Source organism: Strigops habroptila, chromosome 12 (assembly GCF_004027225.2).
Source record: "Strigops habroptila isolate Jane chromosome 12, bStrHab1.2.pri, whole genome shotgun sequence".
NCBI classification, from domain to species: Eukaryota; Metazoa; Chordata; class Aves; order Psittaciformes; family Psittacidae; genus Strigops; species Strigops habroptila.
Genome location: NC_044288.2, coordinates 5,548,250 through 5,574,286, shown reverse-complemented (window position 1 = coordinate 5,574,286; position 26,037 = coordinate 5,548,250). Strand labels below are relative to the sequence as shown.

Below are 26,037 nucleotides of genomic sequence, written 5' to 3'. Positions count from 1 at the left end.
GATTCAATTTGAGATTCACCATCTCGCCTCCAAACACTGATCAAGAGAATTGGATTTATTTCTCACTCCAGTATGCTTAGACCTCCTAGTGAAAATACATTATTTGCTGGCTTCACAAAGCTACAAACCAGATGTGAGTGTAGCAGCAGCGTAATAAAACATGATCAAACAAAATCATGCTGCAATGTCTGAGGCAAATGTCTAACAGGACGTGGCCACAAAGAAAATCCTCTGGTGTTGGCAGCCATCCCCATGACCTTCCCTTCCCTCAGCACCCAAGCATGAAGAGCAGGCACTGACCTGCATCGCATGGGCTTGGATTTACAGCAGCAGGGATGGGGTTTGTAAGTTTGGGGCTGGGGGAGAGGAGGTGCAAGCTATGTCCAAGCAATTTCATGGTGAATTACATACTGTAATTCAGATGAGATCAGGGTCTCACAGGGATTGAACCAAATACAAACAAAAGGCAGGATTCCCGCTGAAGAAACAAAGGGGGAACGGGAGAGGGGCCAGCAGTGGCAACGGGAGCCCAGCACTGTTGCAGGCAATAGGATGCTGCAGCTGTGGCCAACGCTGCAGAAAAGAAGGTGGCTAAAGGAGAATGGTGGAGCTCTCCTCTAAGACAAAAAAAGAATAGGAAGGATACGAGGAGCCATTTCAAGGTGAAAGTCTGGGAAGCTTTGCCACTTGTGGGTTGGTGCTGGCAGATCTAAAGGGAGAGGGAAGGAAGGAGGGAGGCAGTCAGCAGTTCCAGGGGTCGGAGACAGCCTCGCAGGGGAGACAGATGGGAGAGCAGGTGCTGTACCTGCCGAGCAGTAACTCAGCAGAGCAGAGCTGCCATCAGGCCCTAAAAGGAGTCATCAAAGCTGCTGCAAAGCCCATCTCTGGGCAGAACTTTGGCTCATCCTCCCTGCATCAACCTCAGTGAATTGAGTGGCCCAGGCTGTTCATGGGGACAGCAGGGAGCGATGACAGATCCCTGTGAGTCCCAGAGGGACAGGCTTTGGCTACCTGGCTCATCCAGTGGGATGGGAGCATTTCTGCTCCCCAGTGCTACTCCTGCTTTCCCTATCACTCCAGTCTGCTTCCCGTGCTGTGTTTAAACTGCTCATACCATCATCACGCCATCGAGCAGCCCCAGCTCTGCCTTGGGCGCTGACTGCAGCCGCTCCATGGACCACTTCTCGATGATGGAGGACACGTGCGGGTTCTCCACGTTGAGGATCCGGAAGCCGGTCAGGTTCACTCCCGAGTAGCGATATGGTTCTAGGTCTAATGCATAAAGATCCTTAAAAGAGAGAAACCAGTTTAAACATTTTGTTTAGCTTTGTTCTGTTTGTCTTTTCTGCACGGTTGATGTCTGTGTTGGAAGTGCAAAGGCAGAGCCCGCAGAAGGCAGGGCAGTGCCCTCAGGAATGGGGTTGATTATCCTGTCTGTTGCTATCAGCCTGCAGAGACTTGTAGGTGTTAGTGGAATTTGGGTGTCGTTATGTGCAGGTTCACCCACCCACAGCAGAGGGAAACTCCTGCCAAAGAGCTCATTCTGTGCATAAAAAAGGCAAGTGAATTGTGGGGAGAAAACCAGGATCACTCTCTGTAACCGTGAAAAAAGTGGCTTGTGAACAAGGAGGGGGGGACCAGGCAGGGTTTTGTATCTGAAGCTCCCTGGGACTCTTCCATGGAGGATTTGCTGTGAGTGCTGAAGCCCACGGGATGCTGCAGATGACAGAGGAACTCTGACTGCAGAATGCCAATTTGCAGACGGCTATCAAAGAGGAACTGAGACGCACTTCTTGACATTCCGACCAGCCTACACAGTCTGCAGATGAATGAGAGTGCCCTTTATCTGATGTAAACCCCCCAGCCCTGCTGGCAGCCAGCCCACGAGCATCACTTGGCAGGCAGCAGGAGACAGGCATTGGGAGGCCTCTATGAGTGTGCTTCTTTAATGCATCTCTTGGCTCTGCTGCACATCTAAATATTAACTTCAGTTCAGGGATTAATGTCAATGCCCAGCAACTAGTCTGAGTCATCTGGGGCTAAAGAGCATGGCAAGAGCATGCTGCAGGTGTAAAAACCCAGGGCAGCTGACCCGAGGGGCATCGTGGCCAGATGTGGGGGAGAATGGCAGTGGGGAGGGGGCTTCCTTAGTGGAAAGCATTTGTTGGACGGGACATATTTAATCAGAGTTTATCCTAAATGATTCCTGCAAGTGATCAACGATAGTAAAAATGTGGGAAGGAGGAAAAGCATCACCACTGTCCCCTGTGATGGGGGTGGGGGGTAAATATGGGAATGATGTTCATTGTTCTCACGGGGGCTTATAAAATGAGTTTAAATACAGCATGGCATTCCATGGCTGTGGCTGTTGGGTATAAGGTGGCTGTGCTGGTAATACACAGCCATTCTGTGGGTTCACCCAGACTTTATGTCCATCAGCAGCTAGCTCTGCTCTGCCCATAGGGGAGCGGCAAAAGCACCGATCCTAAACCACACTGCCCTCAGCAAAGCATCACAAACCCAGCACTCTCAGCACCTGAGGCGTCACTCTCAGTGGGAGAGCAAAGAATTCTTAGAGCTGTTTTGCTTTAATAAGCTTTGGAGTTTGATCTTTTCCTTAAGCGCTGGCCTCTGACTTTGCCCCCTCCAAGCATGCTGCTGATGGATGCTATGGTTTAATCTGCAGGTGCAGCCAGGGCCCCAGCCATTAATCACACCCACAACACAGTTCAGGGGCTTTGCTGTTTGGTTGTGGGTTTTTTCCCCTGAAAAATTGCAAGCACAAACCTCCACAGTTTGTTAAAGGGCATGGTGAAAACCAGGTCACGATGTTGACTTTTAAATGCCTTACAGTAACTAAGGGCAAATACAGTTGTTAACTCCAGACAGATGCTGGTATCATCTGAATGTGAGGCTGTGCAGTGGTCTTGTGCCCAATCTACTGGAATAGGTTGATTTTTTCAGGATTCATAACTTTTGGTGAGACTTTTCAGTTTGTCTGTTTACTGTGGACAATTGGGTGTCCTCCCCATCCTGACTCTTCATTTCATGAAGTTCCTATAAAATCCAAGCTCCCAGCAGATCCCTTCTTTGTTCCAGTTTAAATCTCAACTGCAACCCCATCCTGGAATTAGAGGATAGCTCAGAATACAAGCTGAGTGTCAGAACATGGAAAGGTGTAGGGGGGAATTGCCATATCTGTTGCTTCTGGGTTTTCTGCTCCCACACAGCCACAAATTGAAACATCTGGTTCTATTTTCCACCTCATCTATATTCCCTTTCACTCATTATTTTCTGTACTGCGCATTAATTCTCCCCTCCATCCTACTACCTTTAAGAAAATTTTGTTCTTGGTATTTCTGTGGGTCTTTTCCCCTTTCTTACACACGCTTCTCCCCAGTTTAAATCCCCAGCTCTGGCTCATCAGTTGTAGGCACAGTGCTGAGGCTGGATCCTCACCACATGGAGCACACACAGTGGAAGCTGTAAAAGCAGGTGACCAGGAAGGGCATCTTTCAAAACAGCTTGTGTATAATGGAATGTCCCTGCTACGGATTGCTGTGGGTCCCTGTCTGTGCATGGATTTGCTCAGGCGGCTGTTGCTGGGAGGAGCTGAATTGGCTGTAATTGGAGGCACATTGGAGTAATACCCTGCGGTGTGCTCAGGCATGAGTACACTTGTGTTGTGCCATAAGCCTCAGGTACACTGCATTTAACGAGAGCTCTTCTATGGAGATGGGTTGAGAGAACTGGGCTTGTTCAGCCTGGAGAAGAGAAGGCTCCTTAAGGGAGACCTTAGAGCAGCTCCCAGTGCCTAAAGGGGCTCCAGGAAACCTGGAGAGGGGCTTTGGACAAGGGCCTGTAGGGACAGGCCAAGGGGAATGGCTTTAACCTGCCAGAGGGGAGACTGAGATGAGCTCTGAGGCAGAAGCTCTTCCCTGTGAGGGTGCTGAGGCGCTGGCACAGGGTGCCCAGAGAAGCTGTGGCTGCCCCATCCCTGGCAGTGTTCAAGACCAGGTTGGACACAGGGGCTTGGAGCAACCTGCTCTAGTGGAAGGTGTCCCTGCCCGCGGCAGGGGGTTGGAGCTGGGTGAGCTTTAAGGTCTCTCCAACACAAACCATTCTAGGATTATCAGCACCAGTGGAAAACTGGCCTGGTTTGGTTTAGCTCCTGATCAGGAGAAGTGAGGCTGGGTGTGTAAATTGTTGTCTACGACAACTCAAAGCACGGGAAGAGATTCCTGCTCCTGCCTGTCTGTATCTGGGAGCAGCAGTGACTCCTGTCTTTGCAAGGATTCATTTTTACAAGCTGCTGAGAAATTTCTCTAAGGGTTGGGTTTTGCGGGGTTGTCACTGCTTGGGACTTCACAGGCTCTAAATCTGTGCGTGCAGGAGACAAAGGCTCAGACGAGTTCCTCCTCCTCCTCCAGTAGAAAAGGCTGATGGGGCTCTTGATGCTGAAGGCAGTGAACTGTAGTCTTGCTGCCTAGCAAAATGTTGAAGCATTTCATGCCAAGTGTTGATACACTGTACTCAGTATTGACTGGGGACCTTTTAGAAACATTCAGTATAACATAATAGACTAATTCATTAGCACCCCATGGGTCTAGTACTGTAGAAGCCGAAGCACATGCATTGCAAGCTAGGAAAACATTGCCTTAAGGAATGACAGATTAAAATATCTTTCCCATGATATAACTGTTATTTCAGGGAAGTGGCATTAATTGTGATTGCTTATCTATTAATTTATTATAATTCTCCTTTTCCCACCTCCAGGCTGTACGTACACATGAAATGTACTCTAGGCTCAGCTGGGGCTGATTAATAGGAGGTTATCTGGGAAATGCTTAAAGCTGCCTGGAATAGATAATGGCAGAGGGGTAATTAAAATGTCTTTTGCATTTGAGAAATAAATTCTGCGGTTTTTGAGGGTTGGTTTAGTCTGTTTCGTTCCTAAAGGCAAAAAGATATATTGGATTTTCAAAATCATACAGAATTCAACGCTCTGCTAGACAATAACATCCCGAATGGAAGCAAACATGACATGTCAAAAAACCCCAAATGCCTTCTGGAGTCAGAGAGAAACTGGCCCATGTTTAAGGAGAATGGAGTTGAGCTGAGTTCTGGGCTATTGGCCACAGCAGGGCTGCTCCCGGCTTTTAAGGGAGACCCAGATGAACACACAGAAACCCCCACCCAGTTCTTACCGAAACTCAGCCCCATCACAGCCTGTCTGTGGGGCTGCACCTCCCAGATTCATGCATCTGCTCATCTTGCAATGTGTGGGAGCTGCACTGAAATCAAAATGACTGGAAGGGGAAATAAACCCAGAGCCTGCATCTGTGTAAAGCCAGAGCAGCTCCGAAGGAGGGAGCCAGTCCAAAAGCAGGGAAAGACTAACATCTCCCAGAATGAGGAGCCTTTCCCTTGCTTTTCCCACCCCACCGCTTTAGCGTCCTGCATCTATGCAGGAGGCCCAGGAGAGGACACCCAGCCTACCCCTGCTGCTCAAACTACCTCCATCCAGCTCAGCAGCCAGTGTAAAAGGTGTTTGCACAGATTAGGTACTTTACCAGAGTGGTGAAGATGAAGTGGTAGTATTCTGTCATCATTCCCATCGCCATGGCCTTGAGGAGAGTGGGGAAAGGAGGTTAGTAAGAGAATATAACAACAGTCATGCAGCATAAACCTCTACAGAGCTGAGCTGGTTAACGTGGCAGGAGCAGACCCAGAAACACAGGAGCAGGGTTGTGGATCAGTTCTGGGTTAAGCATGTGCTTCCCCAGCGAGAGGCACCTGAGCCTTTCTGGAACAGCACAAAGCCTCAGTGCCCAGCTCCTGCGGAGGCCGGTGGCATTTCTGGGGATTGCTGTGCATTGAAACCGAGGACATGGTAACACACCTCATGGTGCAAAACCTTCCAGGGCCAAAGGCTTGTTTCTGTCCTCCTCAGATACCAAATAACGAACAACCTGACATAAACCCGTGCAGAATGACCATGAAGCAGCCTGTTCTTAATGGTTCTTAATGGTTACAAGCCTGTGTCTTGGCTAAGAGGCTGAGTAAATAGCTTTTTTATTTCTCACATATGTATTTCTGGTGCTTGGCATCCCCTCTCCTTCAGTGTCCCTTTGTGCAATGAGTACATATAGCTCCGAGTGTGTATCCCTCCTTTCTGGGCAGCCCGAGCTGTAGGTGTGCCAGCCCGGGCATGAAGGATGGTTGCTCCAGATTGCTGGGATGTGCCTAGCTGAGCACTGGAGAGGACAGGCTGGTCTGTGAGGGTTGTCAGAGAACCACCATGAGCTGGAGGTGACTTTGCCCAAGCCCCACATAACAGGAGGGGAACACATTTCTGTCCATAACTAAGTTCACCTTGAAGGTGGTGGCTGGCTAAAGGACAGAGATTCCTGTGGTTTGGGCTGTGATGATGACTCTGAGAGCATGTTTCTGGAGAAAGCACATGTGAGAGCACTTTAAGATCTCCTCTATAGGAAAGTGGCTTCTAGCCCCTCCAGGAAACGTTTGCTTCCCTGGGATTTTGCTAAAATTACTAGAGCAGAATTTAGCTTCGAGGAGGGAAGTGACAGTTTGAAAAGAAGTGAGATGTCAAAAAACAAGGGAAAGGGAAAGGATCTAGATTACAAGCCTAAATATTGTAACTCTAGAGTGGGATTTAACCCTATATTCCCATGCCTGGAAATTCCTCTTAGAGAGCATGGCAGCTGTGTCTGCAGCTATCCTGTCTCCTCCATGCCTGGTGGGGATCTGTGGGGCCATGATATAACCCCCTCCTGACCTGCACACTGGGGTGCAGAGAGCTGGGGCAGGGACCAGTGCGTGAGGCATCAGTTGGATGATGTGAAAACAATGGAGAGGAAATGGTGCGATTCCAGTTCAGACTCTGAATCACTTCAATGGTAGACAAAGAGCCCAGACCTGCTGTAAGAAACAAGCTCTGGCTTCCCAGTACTGACAGCCAGTGTGCAGGATACATCTGGGTTTGTGGGGAAATGAATAACTGACAAAGCTGGTGGATAAGCTACAGGCAATCGCTGGGATGAGAATGGGAGCTCCATTAAAGTGAAGACGGGCACATCTGTGCGCTGCAGAGTGCAGCAACTGTTCAGAGACAGCTGCCAAAGCGAACGGAGAATCTGAGAAGCCAAAGAACAGATGTAAGGCATTAACAAGTGACCAAAACTGAGCAATGTCAGAGAAGCTGGGGTGGGATGGGGAGGCCTCAGAGCAGGCCTAGCTCTGTGACAAGGTTCTACAATGATTTGTTTGTCCAAGAGGGTAAAACACTGAATGATCTGATGTCTCAGTCATGCCAAGGAGCCCAGACTGCAGCAGTGTGTGGCAATGTCATCTGTATGTCTTTGTGCCAGCTCTTGTGTTGTTATTCGTGGATTACTGATCCATGGGGGGGTTTTTACTACTCCAGTTTAAAAATCCTGCCCAGGTTACCAGTGAAGTGTTGGGGGAAAATGTGATTTAAATCACCTCAAATGACTTGGGAGCAAGATCTGCACTGGCATGATGGTGCATGCTTAGTCAGAGCTACCTTAGTGAATGTAGGCTGTAGTTGCTCAAACCATTCTGTTACCTAAAGCTGTTTCACAAGTGAAGGTGGCACCTCTAGACAGGCATTTCTTCGTTATGGGTAGAAAAGTTAGGAACAGATGAGGTTTCTGAGCTTCCTGATTCTTCCACAAGTGCGAGTGCCAATAGTGGGAGAGACCCAAGGGACACGGTGGCCCTGCTCAGAGCCACCCCAGTGCCACACACTGGAGTGTGCAAGTGTATGGAGGCCACTCAGGGTGTGTGCTGGGCTTGTGCACCTTCTTGAGCTCTGGAAATATTTACATTTTCTTCCTGAGAAAAGATACACTATATAATATTGCTAAGCTGAAATCCATGGCTTTGGGTCCTACAAAAACCCACCACACACACAAAACCAGCCAGAAGGACTTAGAAAGGCTTCTTTGCCCGTAGTCCCCCCTCTCCTCCATCTTCTCATGCTTTACTCGCAGTGATGAGCAGAGCAGATGGCGCAATAAACTATAATAAACTGCATAATAAGTGAACAGCATCAAACACAGGCAGCATGTTAAAATAATAGGCAGGAGACAATGAGTCCCTTATATTGCTTGCTTTAATAATCCCTCCCAGGCTTTCTGATTTCTTTGAGCACTTCCCTTCATTCTGCATCAAGCAGGCTGCAGGAGAAGTCTCTTTCCATGTGCTTGCTTTCTCAGCCCTTCAGGGGATTTAGTTAATCTATGTGGTAGTGTCTTGCTGGGCTGATAGGAGCAACAATTCCACCGGCTAGTTTTTAGCATCCGTTGTGAGAGCATTTTCCTCTGCCTCAATATTGACCCTGAAACCTAACGGCACTTGGAAATGAGAAGCTGGAGGGAGCAGCAAAGCACCTGGGCCACGGAAAACGCCAGTGAAGGAACTCGGGGAGAAAGGAGAGAGACCAAATGAATGGAAAATCACTGACATCTGGCTTAAAGTCCAAGAATTGCACATGGTGCTCATGAAGGGACTGAGGATGCTGTCCCTGCCCGGCTGGCCCTGTCCTGGCTGCTTGCAGTGAGGCGCAGGACTGGGAAGGAGCGATGGAAACCAGGGGGATTATGCCCTGCTCCTCTGCATGGGCATGAATGCACCAAGCTGGGGCATGAGCAGCGCAGAAGGGAAAGAGGATATTTAAAATTGCAAACATGAAAAGCTCATAGAGGGCTAAATGAAGAGTGACAGAAGCAGCCAGTAGCAATCCAATAGTATCCTTGAAGGATGTCTATGCTGTAGCCTTTAGTGTGGCTGAGGATTGTGGGCAGAGGGGAAGCTGCAGGTCTGCACCTCTATCAGTGGGGCTCTCCCTGCATTACAGCCACTCTTAGCATGGATCCCTCACTGCCACTTCTGCCTCTCCCCCATCGCCCCCCGCTCACCTGCTTGAGGATCTGAGCTGCCATCAGGTGGCTGCAGTCAAAGATGATGCGGAATTCCCGGCCCCGCTTCATCTCCTTCAGCAGCGGCCGCGCATCATCCGTGTCCAGCGGGAGCTGGCGGATCTTGAGCCGGATGTTGTACCTCGATGGGGCCATGATGAGCTCCTGCAGCCGGATAAGGCCTTCGAGCATTGCACAGAGACAAACCCACAGTGTTACAGGAAAGGCTGCCCTTGCCCTGCAGGCTGGCTATCCCAGCACGTTATTCCTTCCTATAGTATTTTATGGAATGCAATCAAGACTTTCCTCCCTCCCTCCCTCAAATGGCCATTGTAAAAGGTGTATCAAAGGCAAGTTGTCATCTGTCAGTCATTAAACCCCCTGATATTTCCAGAGCAGTTGTTCTAAGGCAAAATGGCTTTTCCTGGTGTTTCTCCCTGCATCCAGCTATGGTAGAGTTGAAGTCTTTGCATGAGGTGGGAAGAGGAGAACAACAGATTGGTCTTAACCTTTGACACCTCTGGGTTCATGGCATATTTTCTTACGCAAATGTGCCTTTGAGGAAGTACTGAAGATGATAATCAGCTATAAAACAAGTTAAAATCTGCAGTATTTACTGGGTGCAACAGCAAAAGAGAAAAAATAACGTGCTTAGTTTATGAACAGCAGAGTTCATTACTTATAACTTTCTTAGTACCCTTAGAAATCATTTCTTTCTTATGCAGAGGCCACAAAGTGATGCTGGATGCAGCTGAGCAGGAATTATTGGTATCTAATGTTGCACGAAGAAATTAAGCAGATGCCTATTGCGAGGAGGAAAAGAGAAGCATGTCCCTCTGCATAATAGAAGAGATACTTTAGAATATGCCACGAAGGGAACATACTGTGACCCACATTTGCAAAACAGGAATGTCAAACTGTGTTCTCATCAGCCCTCCCCTAAAGAAACCATTTGGTTTAGTGGAATTAGGTTGGACAGGCTATCCAATGTGTCTTTTGTTTGGGGTTTTTTTATCTGCAGTGCTGTGCAGCACTTTGCTTTGTTTAACCATCAGCAGCTTGCTTTATGTGCAAAACTTTGTCAGCTCTGTTTTATAGCATTAGCCAGACAGCAAAGCAACTTCCCAGAACTGCTTTTGCTTCTAGGTGGGAAACTGCACCCTCAATGGGCTCTTTGGTTCTATAGATGGGCACCGTGGTGCCAAACAGAGCCGAGCTGGGCCAGATCACCCCAGAGGACAATTAATCCTCCCCTTACCCCTTTGGCAGCTGGGGTGTGCTGAGGGTTACCCACGTTCTAAGCTCTTTGTGAATGGAAGGCTTCAGAAAGGATGCCAGGGCCTTCTGCAACACCCAATGGAGTGCTTGGGAGCCAGCACTTCCCTGTGCACCCGTCACCGCTTTTCATTTTGCTCCTAGAAGGTTTCATTCCAAAAATTCCTAAATGAGACCCACAACAACAAATCTCCTGGATTGCTCCTTCCTTCACCTACCTGTACTGTCATCGTAAACCACAGTGGCTGACCTCCATTTCAAATACTGCACAAGGTCCAGAATGGCATGGCTAAGGGAAGCATAGTCGGGATAAAGGTTGACATAGAAAGTGTCCTTGTTATCCAAAGGGTGATGCTTCCATCGAAGCTGTATGTGGGGGACTTCCAGGGCATTGCAGATAGATTGGACGGCATTGGTACAGGAGCCTTGGGAAGGTCCAAATATTGCTACGACCCCCAGAGCAAGCTGGTCACAGGCTGGAAAAGGAAGGGGAGATGTCAGGAAAGCACGAGGCACCTCTGAAGGAGGAGTGAGCATCAGGGCATCCATGGGGGCACAAAAAGCTTCTCCTTGCCTGGCCTGTGGAGCAGTGGACAGACAGACAAGCTCCTGGGCACTAACAGCAGCAGAGACATTAGGTAATTACAGCAAGTGACCAGAGGCAGAGAGGGGGAGAGAAGGATTGTGGCAGTGGGGTCTGGACTGCTGGTTAGAGGCAGAGAGGAGGGAAGAACAACTCTGGTGTGTTAGAAACGGCTGAGCCTCCAAAGGAGTGAAAGAAATACCCAGAGATGAGCAGAGAATCACTCTGTCAAATGTGTTTTCCCATTAATTTTATTTTTTTCCTACTAAATAATGTTTTCATAGATTGAGATGAGCTCTTAGGCACAAGTTCTTCCCTGTGAGGGTGCTGAGGCGCTGGCACAGGGTGCCCAGAGAAGCTGTGGCTGCCCCATCCCTGGCAGTGTTCAAGGCCAGGTTGGACACAGGGGCTTGGAGCAACCTGCTCTAGTGGAAGGTGTCCCTGCCCGCGGCAGGGGGTTGGAACTGGATGATCTTAAGGTTCTTTCCAACCCAAACCATTCTAGGATTCTAAGAACCTTAAAAAGGGCTAGCCGGGGTCAGTGAACTCAGACATCCCCTCTCCTCAGTGATGCTCCTCTTGTAACCAGGAGCGCTGGCAGCAGGTTTTGTTTCTCCCCAAACAGAAGCACACTCAGTTAGCCCTCAGGTCATCAGCCCCACAGCCTTTGCTGTGTAGTTCCATTTCTTCCCTCCCCTTCAATAATTCAAGTGGGCTGCTCTTATCTGAGCATAAAACATGACTTTTAGGAAGAGAACACAATATCTATGCTATGGATGTTAAAACTGCCAGGGATACAGGAACAAATAAAGGCATTGCCTACAGCCCTTCGCTCAGGATTAGAAGCAAACACTGAATGGAGTTTTGTGAGGTTTGCAGAGGGAAAAAGAGAATAGTTGTTCCCGTTATATTAAAATGCCCCTGGAAGGTCAGCTCCTGGAGTACTCCTGATCCAGAGCACTGACTAGAGCAGGACAAAATGAGCTGCTGGGTCTCAAGTGAAGATGTGCCTGTTTTTTTGCTGAATAAATGGCCACAAGGCTGCTAAGAAGAGTGCTGTGCTCTTACCTTTCTTGGTTGCTTCAAAACTGTCGTGAAAGTGTATCCTCTGAATGTCATAGGTTAGTGTTGTGTTAGGCAACAAAGTTCTGTTCCGGTTAATAATATTGGCAGAAAATCTGAAGGCTTGTTCCTCAGCACTCATAACCTGGGTATTGGGGCCATCGGCATACTCGAAGATTCCTCCTGCAAGACAAGGCAAAACCAGCATTCAGCCACATACAGCGTGATTCATAATGTTACAAAGCAAGGATGAGAAAACTCTTGGAGAGAGCTGTGACATTTGCAGGGTGAACAAGGTTTTGCTCCAGGACATTTCCTGGACTGAAATGAAGACATGAAAACATTTGGGGTTTGTTACATGCTGGTCCATGGAAGTGTTTTGAGTGCCAGCTTTGCAGGGCAGGAGGGGGCAAATTTAAAGCCTTGGAATATTTTTATGAGACAGATATGTGGCTTTCCATAAAACTTTAGGACCAGACCTTGGGAGGTGCGGACAGGCTTATTGCTCAGCTGCAGGGATGCTCCAGGATTGTGTTCTGAATGGTTACAGTGGTACAGAGCTGGTGCTGCCCTGCCTTGCCCACATCCTCACGCAGGAGGCTGGCAGTGCAGCATGGCTCCTTGCTATTTTTAGTGCCATTTTTAGTGCCCTTCTCATGTTTTATTGTTCCTCGTGTTTAGTTATCCCACTTCTTAATTCAGGCCAGCAGAGACTTGGAATTTGCCTCCCCTAAAGCTTAGATGCTCAATAATGCACATCTTGAACACATGCTTTCCCGTGTTCAGGAGTTGTTAATGCCATTATACCTCCCCAAGGGCAAGGAGCTCATGTCACAGCATCACTGGGTTTCTTGGCTCTGTGTCTGGGAGTCTTGTCCTCAGCTCCCCACTGACAACCACTGATTGCAGTGACTCCGTGCACGCATAAGTTATGCAATTGCATGTCCTTGTCCCAGAGATGTAGGCACCATCCTGTGCCCCTTCCAGAACCACGGAATGACACATAAACCTTGCTCTATCTTATTAAAAAGTAAACTAAAATAATTAATGGATGAGCAAGATAAGCAAGTGCAATTGGTAACAGATGGTCTCTGGGTTCATTAGCAGAAGGAAAATCTTCCTTTTCAATTTAAGGTAGTCCTAAGATGTTTTGTTACAGACAGCAGATGTCTACTCATCTCTCCTGGCTTTCAAGCAACTGCATAGATCTTCCTCTAGGAGCCAGAAGACATTGTCTGTATTTTTGGTGACAATTTGGTGTTAGCCAGGAGTGCCAGTTTGGAAGAGCCGAGCCATGGGCCGAGCAAACCATGTTAGCAGTGCCTGGAGGTTTTCCCAGCCAGACTGCTAAGGAAGCTGCAGAGGCCTCTGACTTTCCTGCAAGTCACTTCCCTCCTCTTCCTCTGCACACTTTGTGCATCTGTGTCCCCATTGTGAAGTGAGTGTGGTGATTAATTTACATTCATAAGCATCCAAAACGTTTGAGCTGTTCACTGCATGTCCCTGGTAGGAAAAAATATTGATCTCAGTGCTAACTTTGGTAATAGGGGGAAGAATAAAGACAACAAGGCCGAATGCTCAACCTAGAGACACGTTTCAGTACATGCAATCCTCAGCAAGTCACTTCTGACCAGGTTTTCAATCTAGAATGCCTGGCAGTGCAGGCAGGAGCCTAGCAGAATGGTCCAAGTGCCTCATTCTCAGTGAATCATGCCACAGCATTTGGTTAGTAACTGATGCAAGGAAAATTATTCATCCATATCCAAGTTTGCACGTACTGGTAGTTCAATCTAAGTTTCTTAGGGCAGAGAAAGTTCACACACAGTATTACAACAGAAACAATAAACAAAACTAAAATGAGCATGAGATTCATCCCCCGTCTTTCTGGTCAAAGCTTCACCATCCAGAACATTTTAACAAGGGATTTTTTGTTTTCTAGCATCATCCTGAAGTGGTAAGTGGGTTCATGACACATTGATTACCAGCTAGCTGGCATTAGGCTTTCTCCTAGCCAGAGCTTTCAGGGCTGCTTTGGAGCATGTCTTATTATGATAGAATATAGAAAGAGTGGGTATGTGGATTATTGGTGTTTGATCCCAAATAAATTCCCATTCCAGACATCCAAGTGGGTATAATAGGCTTTTTGACAGAAAATAATTTTCTGTGCAGCCACCCAATACCTTGAATTCAGTGGCAGGCAATGAGGAGCAGGCAGGCAGAAGTAATGTCTTTCCAGTTCTATGGCTGGGTGCTGGGTACAGGGGGACAGTCCACTGCAGTTGCCAGTCGTGTTGAGGAGAGCTCCTGAGGGCAGATCTGCACAGTCCCATCCCTTCGGCAGCGGCTCCCTGCTCCTGGAGATCCCGCGCTGCCATCCCTCTGGCTTGCGCGCCTCTCCTTCTGAGATGTTCATTCCCATCATTATTTAAAGAGCCTAATAACCAGCTTGGAACAGCTGATTAATGCATAATCTTCATCATGATTACATAGCAGAACTGGCATTAATTTGAAAAGCCACCTAATTATGAAAATAATTGGTGCAGCTTTTCCATTGGAGCAAAAGGGAGAATATCAGCTTGTGCCATTGGGAGGCTGAGGGATGTGACATGGACTGGCTGATGGCCGGGCTGGGGGGAACCCACGTGTCCCCTGTAACAGTCAGCTGGAAAGATGAAGCAATGCAATGGGAGACACAGACTTGGTCGGCTCTCCCTGTGCTCCCCAGGAGAGTGATTGCCTGTGGGTCTTATGACAGGAACCTCACTGTGACTTTACGCTTAGAAAAGCAGAGAAAGTCAATGGGCCATAGAAAGTCAACAACAGAACATTTCCACTTTTATATGCTACCTATAAACAAGTTTAATCTGATCTAATAAAACTAAAGGTCCTTTAGTGTTGTTGGGCCTCTGAACCATTTCTGCCTCTACTCGATTCTTGAAGTTATTTTACATCTCTTGGAGATCAATGGCTGCTGCTCACTTGACTTGGTGCTAAGGACCTTTTTCCAGTATTGCCCTGTCTGTTCAGGTCCCAGCTTTCCTTTCCTTCTTCCCTTATCTCTCATAGCTTTGCACACAGGCAGAAGATGGCCATGCTGACGTCTGTCACGCTTTGTAACATCCTCCTGAGGTTCAGGAGGGTATTCGCTGCCTCTTTTATCCAGGAAGGGACTGTGCTGTTTCCTTGACCAGTCAATACAGCCCACAGACTCCCCACTGCAACACCACATGTTCAACACACATTGAGGTTTATCAGCTTCAGGTTGAGTTTGTTTGCGTATGTGTTTTACCCTGAAAAACTTCTTTTTAGGCCAGGTTTGTATGGTTTTAGTGCAATGAGGTCCAGGTCTGGGAGTAAGCTTGCAGGAGATGCCTCAGCACAAACTGTCAGTATCTTCTCAGGCAGGATGGGCTCAAACGTTATCAACTGTTACCCCTTATTTTAAGTACTTTTGATGGAGTCATTTGACTTCTTAGATTTTAAATACAAATCATCAGGCAGGTTAAATAATGATTCATTTGTCTTTCCCTTTAAAGCAGGCTAATGGCTCTCCAGGGAATGTCAGTGAGCCTATGGGAAAACATACTAAGTAAAATCAACTTCATATCTTAAAATTTTATGTTGTTTTATTTGATGACCGCTGTCATTACTGCTGAGGTGGGGAGGTTTAAACATTTAGAATGAGAATCCAAAGCAAACGTCTGAAACTCTCCATTATATCTAGACCCAAACTGTGATTCTGTGAACATCAGCCTCTCTGTTCAGGGTAAAATCTGGATCCCACAAAACACCCCAAATCACCCTGATGGCAATCAGAACATGGCCAGGTTTGTCTGCATCAAAGCTGTGCTACATTTCTCCCATCCTGCAGTGATAATGCTGGAAAACCCTTGGGATGACCCCAGCAGGGAGCCAGAAGGAAGCCTGGTCAATGGGACCAGTCCTTTCCCAGTGCTCCGGCTGATCCCGAGCGGCGGCTGCGCAGGCTGGATGCAGTCTGAGTTATTTTTAGCTTTGTCAAAAGCTAAGTCAGGAAAGTCAAAGTATTTTAGGTTTTCACTTTCTCCCCTTTTCCTCTTTTAACAAAACAAACAGCTTCATTCTCAGAAAGAAAATTCCAAGAGCCCTCAGAGTGTGGTGTGATCTCTTATCTTTTACTCCTCATAAATCACTGAGTTACTTAGCTTTGAAGAACAACTATTTCTGATAACACTTTTCTCTCCCCCGCTGACAGTGTTGTTAACACATTTAGACAGCTTTCTGACAGTCTCTTTCCATGTGACATCCTGGAAGAAATACCTGGTTTGAAATAGCTCTGACTGAGGATGGAGCCAGCCTGAGCTCCTCCAGGGATGTGAGATCTCCTGCCTCTGTCTCACGGACCTGTCCTGCCCAGACATTTGTGGTTTATGTGCTTTTTACTCTGAGGTTTGTCCTGTTTTGGGGACAACATTAGCAAGCAGGCCAATCAGGACCAGTATACATGAGCTAGTGCCTAGATCCTCCAGGATGGCCCTCAGCAGGTCCCCAGGGAGAGCCCTTCCCCACAAGATGTGCGTCCCCAAAGGGAAAGCTTTAAGAACTGATGCTTCTGCTCATCTGACCAGTCCAGTGGAGAGAATGTCACTGTCATGGTCCAGGGCCTCCGTGTTTATACTGATAAAGAGAAATGAGATGACGCTGATGGGATGTTAAAGAAAGTTCTCGGGAATGGAGCTAAAACCCCCAGAGACTGCCTATCAGCGTGGGGCTGTTACGGCCTCAGATACGCTAATACGAATGCAGTGAAAGCAGCAAAACCTAGAAGACAATAAATATCATTTAAAAATAAAAGGCAAAGCAATGACAGGTTTGATCACAAGAAATCTCTCCGTGCACTTTCCCCAAAGTTGCTGCTACTATAAACTGCTGCACAAGTGCATGCAGCTGGATCTGGAGATGGTCCCTGGTTCAGCCAGAGCCCCCTGTGTCTGATGTGGATGTGGCTGGTGTTCTCTAAACAGAAACAAAGTCATCCGAGTGAGAAGACAGTGCCAAGGGATGTTGGGGGATCCCACCCTTCCATCAAGAGCCCTTTTTCTGCCTGGGGAGCCCTCGCACCCCAAGAGGCTCAGTGCCCTGATCCCATCGGACTGTCCATGTCAGGCCACAGCATCCCGGGATGTGCTCCCCGAGCAGACCATGATTGGGCTCAGTGCCAAGGCAGCAAAGAGAACTCGCACATTTTCTGAAACAAACCTTCTGGGAAGGAGCTGGAAATCATTCCCTAGCTCTGTCAATGGGTTTCTGATTTTGACAGCATGAAGATCTGAGTTCCTGTCCCCTTAAACTGCTGCTGATCATGCATCAGCCCTGTCACTTCAGTGTCGCACTGCTTAATGTGATGCAGCACAGTCACATATCTAAAGCAATTTCAGGCTTCATAAACATGCATCACGCAAGAGAGAGCCTGTGCAGGGCTCTGCTGCTGCTCACGGGCCCAGGCTGTCCCCTGCCCGCGGAGACTGCTCGCTCTGAATGATGATTGCTAACACCCAGGAGGAGGATCCAGCTTGGAACGCAGGAGGAGGATGAACCTCCGAGCCGGTGTGACTGCATTGCTTACACTCACAGGCTGCCTGGATACATTACACATCACTGTTATAGGAATTAAAAAGGAATCTGGACTGTCCCCATGCAGACAAATGTTACTCCCTTGGCAGTTTCTCTTACTCAGGGTATTTCCAGTTGTGTTTTCTGAGGGCTGCAGGTTCTCTCTGCCTCCATGGATTTATGAAGCCCGTGATGATCACAAGGGCCTGTAGGGACAGGACAAGGGGAATGGCTTTAACCTGTCAGAGGGGAGATTGAGATGAGCTCTGAGGCAGAAGCTCTTCCCTGTGAGGGTGCTGAGGCGCTGGCACAGGGTGCCCAGAGAAGCTGTGGCTGCCCCATCCCTGGCAGTGTTCAAGGCCAGGTTGGACACAGGGGCTTGGAGCAACCTGCTCTAGTGGAAGGTGTCCCTGCCCATGACAGGGGCTTACAGCTGGATGAGCTTTAAGGTCCCCCAAAACATATCAAAAGTGAACATAAAAATTCAGATTTTGAACCCTAACAACAGCTCCCAGGTACCGACAGCCTCCTCCAGCACAGCCACAGAGCCACCACTGTGACACTTGAGCACAGGGGACAGTCCTGCTTTCAGCTGCCTCTCTGGAGACATCCAGGAGACCCCACAGCAGCTGACAGGAGCAGCCGATGGACCGAGATTCCACCACATTTTGAAGCATAATGAAGGGCCAGGTACTTGCTGAGTAATGCCAAGAAAATGAATTCAACCAGAAAATCACATATGCAAAATGTGCGTGTCCCATAAGGAGGGATTTTCCTGCCTGCCAGGACAGAAAGCCCGTCACAGCAGGTTGATCCGTTCCCAGGAGACGGCGTCTCCCTTTTCCCATTTTGATACTGAATAGGCAAAATCCTATTTCGCTTGCACTGTATTAGGTACTTCATGTCACAGGGGGTGACATTCTCCTATGTATAAGCTGCTTAACAGATGAGCAGTCAAGTGGCAAAGGAATACATTATTAATGCTTCTGGTTAAATTAACTGGTTAAAAACACTGTAGCTAAAATGGATGTATCAGCCATTTACTCACACTAAAGGAGAAATTTATAGGATCATGGAATGGTTTGGGTCGGAAGGAACCTTAAAGCTCATCCAGTTCCAATCCCCTGCCATGGGCAGGGACACCTTCCACTAGACCAGGTTGCTCCAAGCCCCTTCCAACCTGGCCTTGAACACTGCCAGGGATGGGATTAATAGAATATGGCAGCTTGATTTTTAATGATAAATAGGTAGGGATGGTGTGGAAAAGTGTGTCCCCTCTGATGGAGACCATGGACCGCACCGGGCTGGGGTGATGAGAAGAACCGTTTGCCCCTTTGCAGCGTGTTGGGGTGCAGGCTGGGCGCACGCAGCACCGAGTGGCAGCTTCTAGAAACAAACTTCTCCTCCTTTACAAGTCCTTCCCCCTTGGCCTAATTGGCAATGTTTCCTCTGGCATTTCTTTGAACAAGCTGTTCTGGTGTTGCATGTTTTACATCTGAGAAAGAGCATTTACCACAGCAGCAGTGCGTAACCCCGACCAAGGGAGTGGATCAAAGCGCTAATCTGAGATCAAAGGCCTTCAGCAGTGCTACAGCAGAAAGAAATTAAGTTAGCAACAGATTTCTTAATGATATTTAAATTTTTAATTTGCATAATACATGACTAAAATGAAATGGGCATTTTTATTTCTTTTTAAGCAGGCTCAATTAATTAAAAAAGAAAAACAAGCCACACCAGAATCCCCCAGGAATCGATTCTCATCAAGATAAGGGCAATGCAAATGGCAAGACACTTTTAATTTATCCAATATAAAGCTCACAGCGTAACGCAGTGACCAGTGAATTGCAGCCCAAGGAATCCCCCACGGGCAGAGCTGCCAGAAGGAGCCCAGTGATGCTCCGACCCACTGATGCCCTCATTGGTGCCTGGGAAAGGCTCTCACGAGCTCTACAACTTTGTTTTAAGTCGGCTTATTTCTCTGCAGAAGGTTGATCTTGCAAGGTTTGGACAATCTCATTTGAGTCGTCGTCACCGTCAGATACCTCACCAAATACTTGTGCTTGCTTTGGTTAATGTACAGGCTGAGAGAGCTGGGTTTGTGCAGCCTGGAGGGGAGAGCTTAGAGCAGCTCCAGTGCCTAAAGAGGTTACAAGAAACCTGGAGAGGGGCTTTGGACAAGGGCCTGGAGGGACAGGACAAGGGGAATGGCTTTAACCTGCCAGAGGGGAGATTGAGATGAGCTCTGAGGCAGAAGCTCTTCCCTGTGAGGGTGCTGAGGCGCTGGCACAGGGTGCCCAGAGAAGCTGTGGCTGCCCCATCCCTGGCAGTGTTCAAGGCCAGGTTGGACACAGGGGCTTGGAGCAACCTGCTCTAGTGGAAGGTGTCCCTGCCCGTGCCCAGAGGTTGGAACTGGATGAGCTTTAAGGTCCCTTTCAACACAAACCAGCCTGGGATTCTATGATTCTATGATGCAATTCAGATCTTTTGTTCGTGAGTTGCCACAAGTACGGAATAAACCACAGTGTTCTTTGTGCCTCACTTTCCAACACCCTACAGCTGGGGCGGAACTGTGGGCTGGTCTGTGCACACCAGCACAGGGATGCCCCAGAATGCAGGCACTGGAGAAGGTGATCCCTGGGCTTTCACCTTCTCGGAGCCAGGAGCTCCCTCCCCAGAACCTGGCTGAGGCTGTGTAAACTCAGCAAATGGGTCCTGGAAACCACCGGTGCCCGAATAAATCAGGCCTGCTCAGATGCCATTTTTATGGTCATGCTTTGGGCTATAAGCATGTTTTAAACTGTAATATATGGGAGACAAAACTGCTTGAAAGCTTAAAATTATTAAGGACCCATAACACAGGGTTTGGGCAACACAGCTGTAAGTCTATTTTTCTATCCTGTTTTATTGGTGTGCAGTGTAATGCAGTGTTAGATGCGATGTCCATCTGGCACACGGCTTGAGCGAAATACGAAGCAGAGAAGCAAGGCCACAACTGAAATAAATCCAGGCTCATGCCCGTGACTGGCGGGGCTCGTAACAGAATCTGCAGGATGATAAAACACTTTGGGTTTATCTTTATTATGCGCCTTGGAACTCAGTGCTGGCACCGTGTCCCCCTGCACACGCTCTCCAAGTTGGGACCCCCCTGCATGGCCACCAATTGGTGCATGTCAAATGTAATTCAATTGAATTCTTTGTAAGTATTCATTGCTAAGCCCAGCTAATACATGTTAATATGCACCTGGCATGTAGCATAGAATATTAGAATTAAGAAATCTAAATCCTATACTTCATTTACAGTGTAACGATGTTGATGCTTCCAAAAATCAGGGCTTTTAAGTAAGATGATGCCACTGAATAGCAAGTGCAGTTCTGCAAATATTATGACATATTGTTTGTCATCTGCCCTAAATATTTAGCAGTTTGGTTTTACAAGATTTCTATGCCACACGCTGAGAATTTGCTCCTGATAGATGCTGAATTTGATTGATGTAATGGATTCTATTCAGGAGCTGACAATCCCAAACTCTCGCCGGGGTCTCTGCTGTAGCAGCTTGGTTTTCTCCCTCTTTTTAAAAGAAAGCAGAGAGAGAGGGGAAAGACCACAGTTCTCTGGAAAAATCATTTCTGCTTAATCCCACCTACTCTCACAGAAAAACCTTTATGTAGGGAAAGATCAAAGGTCTGTAATAGATTCCAACAGGTTTCCAAGAGGTGTGTGATGCAGAAGAGGGCGCAGGGCTCCGCATGACTGAACTGCCCCACACTGCTGGTGCTCAGAGGCAGCCAAAGGTGTCATCGAGAGATTTAGTTGCCTATTTTAGCCTTTTATCTTCCTATTTTAACGTTGTTAAGCAGAGAGGAAAACCAGGCTTTGCTGGGATGTGGTTGTGCTGGGAGCAGGAGGCGGTGGGAACCATGTGGCTGCTCTGACACACGGAGCATGGGATGCTGCTCTGGAAAAGAGCTTTGGAGCCCGTTTTCGGAGAGGTGGGGGTTTCCCAATCTATTTCTAATCTATATTCCCAACCTATTGCTCCATGCTGGCAGGGTGTGGAAGGAGGAATGAGGAAGGAGGAATGCTGTTATGGCAGCACAGTGTCTGAGAGCCCCCAGCCCTGGAGCATCTGCTGCGGCTGCATAATCCAACATGTTGTGAGAACAAAATCTCAGTATTTTTAAGTATTCCTTCCCAATCTCCCTGAACTGACACCTTTCACGGTGGGAAAGATCTACCCAGGAGAAGCATTTTGGAAGCCTGTGATGTGCAGGGGTTTTTATGAATGGTTATTCCTCCATTTAGGTTTTTCCCCGTTGTCAATTCTGAATGCCCAGGGTAATTACAGCTGAAAGATTCCCTGACTTAAAAGCAGCACTTTCTTCTGGGGAATGAAAGAAAAACAGGGAATAACAAAAGGATCTGCTCTGAAAAAATGCTTTCATTATTTTCCTGTCATCTGTACTCTCAGTTTACAAACAGCTACACACAGAGCAGGGAATGCAGAGGGATGCACTGGAACTGCCCAGCAGCACGATAGCAAAGGGGTGTCACATACTCCGAAGTGATCAAAATCAGCTATTAGAAACCTTTTCCATCTCCTAAAAACTAGTGATGCACATGAAAGAGCAGCTTGTGTGGAGCTGTGTTGGGAGCCCCTGGCTGAAGGCACTGCTGGCTCTGGGGCTTGGAGAGTGTGGCTGTCACCCCATCACCTGCACCCAGCCACCCTTCCAGCCTACCCAGGGATGCTTTTATACTGCTTATGGTCTCTCTACCCAAGGTCAGGGCTTGGCATGTGGTGTGTGCTCACATCAGAGCAGGGTCCTGATCCTGTTTGTTCTGTGGGAAAAGGGGTTTGGCAGCACCCTGCCACAGGGCACCCTCTGCGGCCATTCCTGTCTCCCTCCAGCTCCTGGAGAGGTGACAAGCAGCAAGTGCCATTTACACCAGGTCACTACACAGAGCTGGGAGCCGCTGTTGTGTGGAGTGATCCAACTGTCACACTGACAGGGCTGAATGCATCTTGGCATGAATTGAACCAAATGTGTGCTAATGAAGCTGAATATTCATTATTATGACTAAACAAACTAAGTGAATCACAAATTAAAGTGGGTAAATTATTAGTTTGGTAGCTCAGACAAGGGGGAATTTGAAGACCATTCCAGTTGTAGAGGGGGCGGAGTAGGAAAACTTTATTAATAGATTCAAATCCAATTACAAATGCATGTTAGTCATTGTGTGGTGCTTCACACCTTTGTCACCAGTGACAGTGGGTGTAACCCTGCTCAGCAGTGACCTGACCATTGAATTGTTCACCCCTAACCCCAAAGCTTTGGTGTTTTGTGATAATTCTAACATTTATCATGGTGATCACTGTTTGTTTAATGGTAAGGACGCTGTTTCCTCAACTGCAGCATTATGAATTACCAGGGATTATGTGTTCGGTGGCTCCTATTGATCCCTACAGGGCTAATTATTGAGATACATCACCCAGTCACTGGCAGAAGCAACAGCAAATGCCTCCTTAGCACAAAGTGCTGCTGGAGGATGGAGGGGGCAGGTCTGTGGAAGGGTTAACAGCACAATATCTGCTGCATGAACTAAAACTCCTTTTATAAACTCTGAAGCAGTGAAAAGCATCACCTGTGGGCAGACTGCCTGCAGCTGGGTCACTGCCTCCTCCTGATTGCCCTGGGGTGGGTATTTCTGCTGCCCTGGATGAGCGAAGCCTCTTGTAGAGCTGTGGGAGAGGCTGAGGAGCTGGAGGAGTGATCGGAGCATGGAGAAGACCTGTATATCTAAGGTGTGTTTTTGAGCTTTATTTAGCTAAAAATATCTTTTTTGCTATCTGGAGCATCTGCTGTGGAATCAGCACCTTGTGGCAGACCCTTGGTCAGGACTGGGAAGGTTGCTCAGGTCTGGGAGGTGGTATCTGTGCTCTGTGTTGGTATCTTCACTCTGGCTCTGTTGGGATAGTGCACAGGGTAAGAAGCTGCAGGTGAGACTGTGAAGGTGAATTGACTGCTTCCCATAGGATGGTAAATAATCCCTTACTTTCTTGACCCTCCCCCGCCTTTTTTCCCTGGTGAGATTGGTTTTGTTCCCTTGCCATCTCTTTCACTTTAGATAAGTTGGTATCTCCTGGGTTATAGTTGTGTGGTATAAAGTAAATTGGGAGCTATAAACTGAGAATAGCATGAACTCAATGGAAAAACTGATTTGATACAAGTTAAAGAAGTGTAGGAGGGAGGGATACTTGTGAGTGGGAGATGCAAAAGAGCTTAAAATGCAGCTGAGCTGCATTTGACTTGTAATTAAAAAACATATTCAAGGAAGAGGTTTCTGACAGGAAAGCTGAGGAGTGAAGCTTTTTCCAACCCTATTTATAAAGCAGTGAACATGAGCTGGCATTCCTCCTCTCCATGGTGGGGCTACAGTAAGCAGATTGTCAGTGGGAAAACAACATGAAGTTGGGCAAAACAATCCTCCTCCTCTTCCTCCTGCCTGTGGGACGAGCAGCTGTGGAGCAGCCCTGTGCTGGTTGTTATTGCCCTGCCTGGCCCATAGACCTGAATTGGGGACAGTGCCCCTGATTTCTCCTCTGATTCGCAGATGAATGGTGCAGAACTCAAGTAATATCTTCAGTTTCAGAGTGATAAGTGAGAAAAACACAAGATTAATAAGTAGAACAGTGCATCTGAAAGCAGATTTGGAGAGGCTGCCGAAGAAGTACACCCAACTATAGAGCTGAGCGTGTGGTTTATGCATTGCTTTCTTCTTGATGCATGTGATATATTTAAAGGCTATTTGGAAAGGATGTTTCTAGCATCTCCCAGCCCAGCAGTAAGTGGGACTCTGCTGGATAGCAGTAAGTGAATCTTACGAACCGAAGTGTCAGGTCGCTGCCATGTGGACTGTGTAAATCCTGAGTTAAGCTTAAGCGTATTTGTCCTGGTAACAGCCCAAGGGTGGCTGGGGGAACCTGCAGGGTGCTGATCCAGCTCTAGAAGTTATATGCTGCAAATGTGCCCTCTGTCCTGTGGCACTTGGTGCAGTTCTGTGTGTGCAGTGGGCACCAGTGGCAAGTTAGGAGCAGAGCTGATGCCCAGCAAGGTGGCTGGATGGAGGCTCTGGGGTTTCAGTATTGCACAGATCCTGCTATGCGCTGTGCTCTGTTCAATCTGGTATCACAACTGAGTGTGTGCAGCCTGTGTGCTTCACAGGATTCCCTTAATTAAAATCAACTAATAACATCTTGGGGCTGTAATAATGGAAACACGTGAGCTGGCATTGGAAATCAATAGTGTTATTCTGGTCATGTTGTGGGCCTTGCTGCTGAAATGTAGAAAGAATGCAGGGAAGATCTGAAATTAATGCATCAAGTGAGATATAAGGGTCCATGCTGCTGTGCTTTTCCCTTCCTTTTCCCATTCCTATGCAAGTGAGGTGGGGGTGGTGGTGCAGTCCTTGTTCCCCTCACTTGTGCCTTAGCAGAGCCTTCATCTTTGGAGCAGGAGGTCCCCAGCCATGGAGGTGACCTTGCTTCTCCTGAGCAGTGCAGATCTCCAGGCTTTGCTCTGGTCCCTCTCGGGCAACTACTTGCAAGAAATGCAGTGTGAATTATTTTACTTCTGAAATACTGTTGATGGAAATTCTTCAAGGCCTGACCTAAGGCACATCTCACCAGACAACAAGCTGGCATAACCCTACTGCTTAGTGCTTCACTCAGCTTTGTACTATAAAGAGATTACTATAGCTTTATAGTGTAAAGAGAAAACCCAGACACCTGCTGGAAGGCGAGGGAAGAGCAAACGTGACTTTAAAACTTGCAGGTGGTAGGATGAAGGCTCGGGAAGATGATGCTTTGCTCAAGCTCTGTGGTGAGTCCTGGGTACCCTAGCTGCATGGTGAGTGCTCTCCTCCTGCCTTGCAGCAGGCTTTAGGGGCACATGGAGCACCTGCATGTCCCCTCCTGCCAGACAGGAGCTGTTTCAATGCCCACAGTGTAGGGTGAGACACGTGCTCTAACAGCAGGGAGCAAAACAGTGCCCATGGTTTGCCCTTTAACAGCATGTGGAGCTGCTTTGAGCTTCACCCCAGAGGCCTTCCCAGCTCCCCATGAAGAACAGGACTGAGCTAGGCTAGATAAGGACTACACTGAGATGTGACATCCATCTGTAAGTGTTTAGAAGGCATCAGCCCTTATTTGCAGAAGTCCTGGGAAGGAGAGCAGAGATAGTGAAGATCAGATGGAATTTTTAGGCTGGACTTCAGAAACAGCCTTCTTGTTGCAAAGCCAACAGACTGAAGGCGCAGCTTCTTAGGATGGAAATCTTCCTGATGTCACAGATAAATTCCCCCTGTTGTCACCTCACTTCTGCTTTCTCCTGGCCTGAGTCCTTAGGAATGTCCTGCCAGAGACCTTGCAGGATAAATCAGGCTTCTGGGAACTGCTACAGGCAGGAAAACCTGTTTTCAGCTGAGAGACAGCCCCAAATCGCAGCGGGTGCGCTGCAATCCTGTGACACGATCAGGAGCTGAGCTGTCATTTAGACACCGGC

General features: G+C 47.9%; 1 protein-coding gene across 1 annotated transcript in view; it reads right to left on the bottom strand.

Annotated features, from left to right (window-relative positions):
• Positions 1-26,037, bottom strand: part of GRIK3 (glutamate ionotropic receptor kainate type subunit 3) — a 104,480-nt gene that overhangs the window by 34,343 nt on the left and 44,100 nt on the right. The window contains exons 2-6 of the mRNA XM_030504639.1: positions 11,890-12,066; positions 10,457-10,714; positions 8,964-9,145; positions 5,574-5,627; positions 1,115-1,288 (exon numbers count right to left, since the gene is read on the bottom strand). Coding sequence (XP_030360499.1) covers positions 1,115-1,288; positions 5,574-5,627; positions 8,964-9,145; positions 10,457-10,714; positions 11,890-12,066 — 845 coding nt within the window. The remainder of the gene's footprint in view (positions 1-1,114; positions 1,289-5,573; positions 5,628-8,963; positions 9,146-10,456; positions 10,715-11,889; positions 12,067-26,037) is intronic.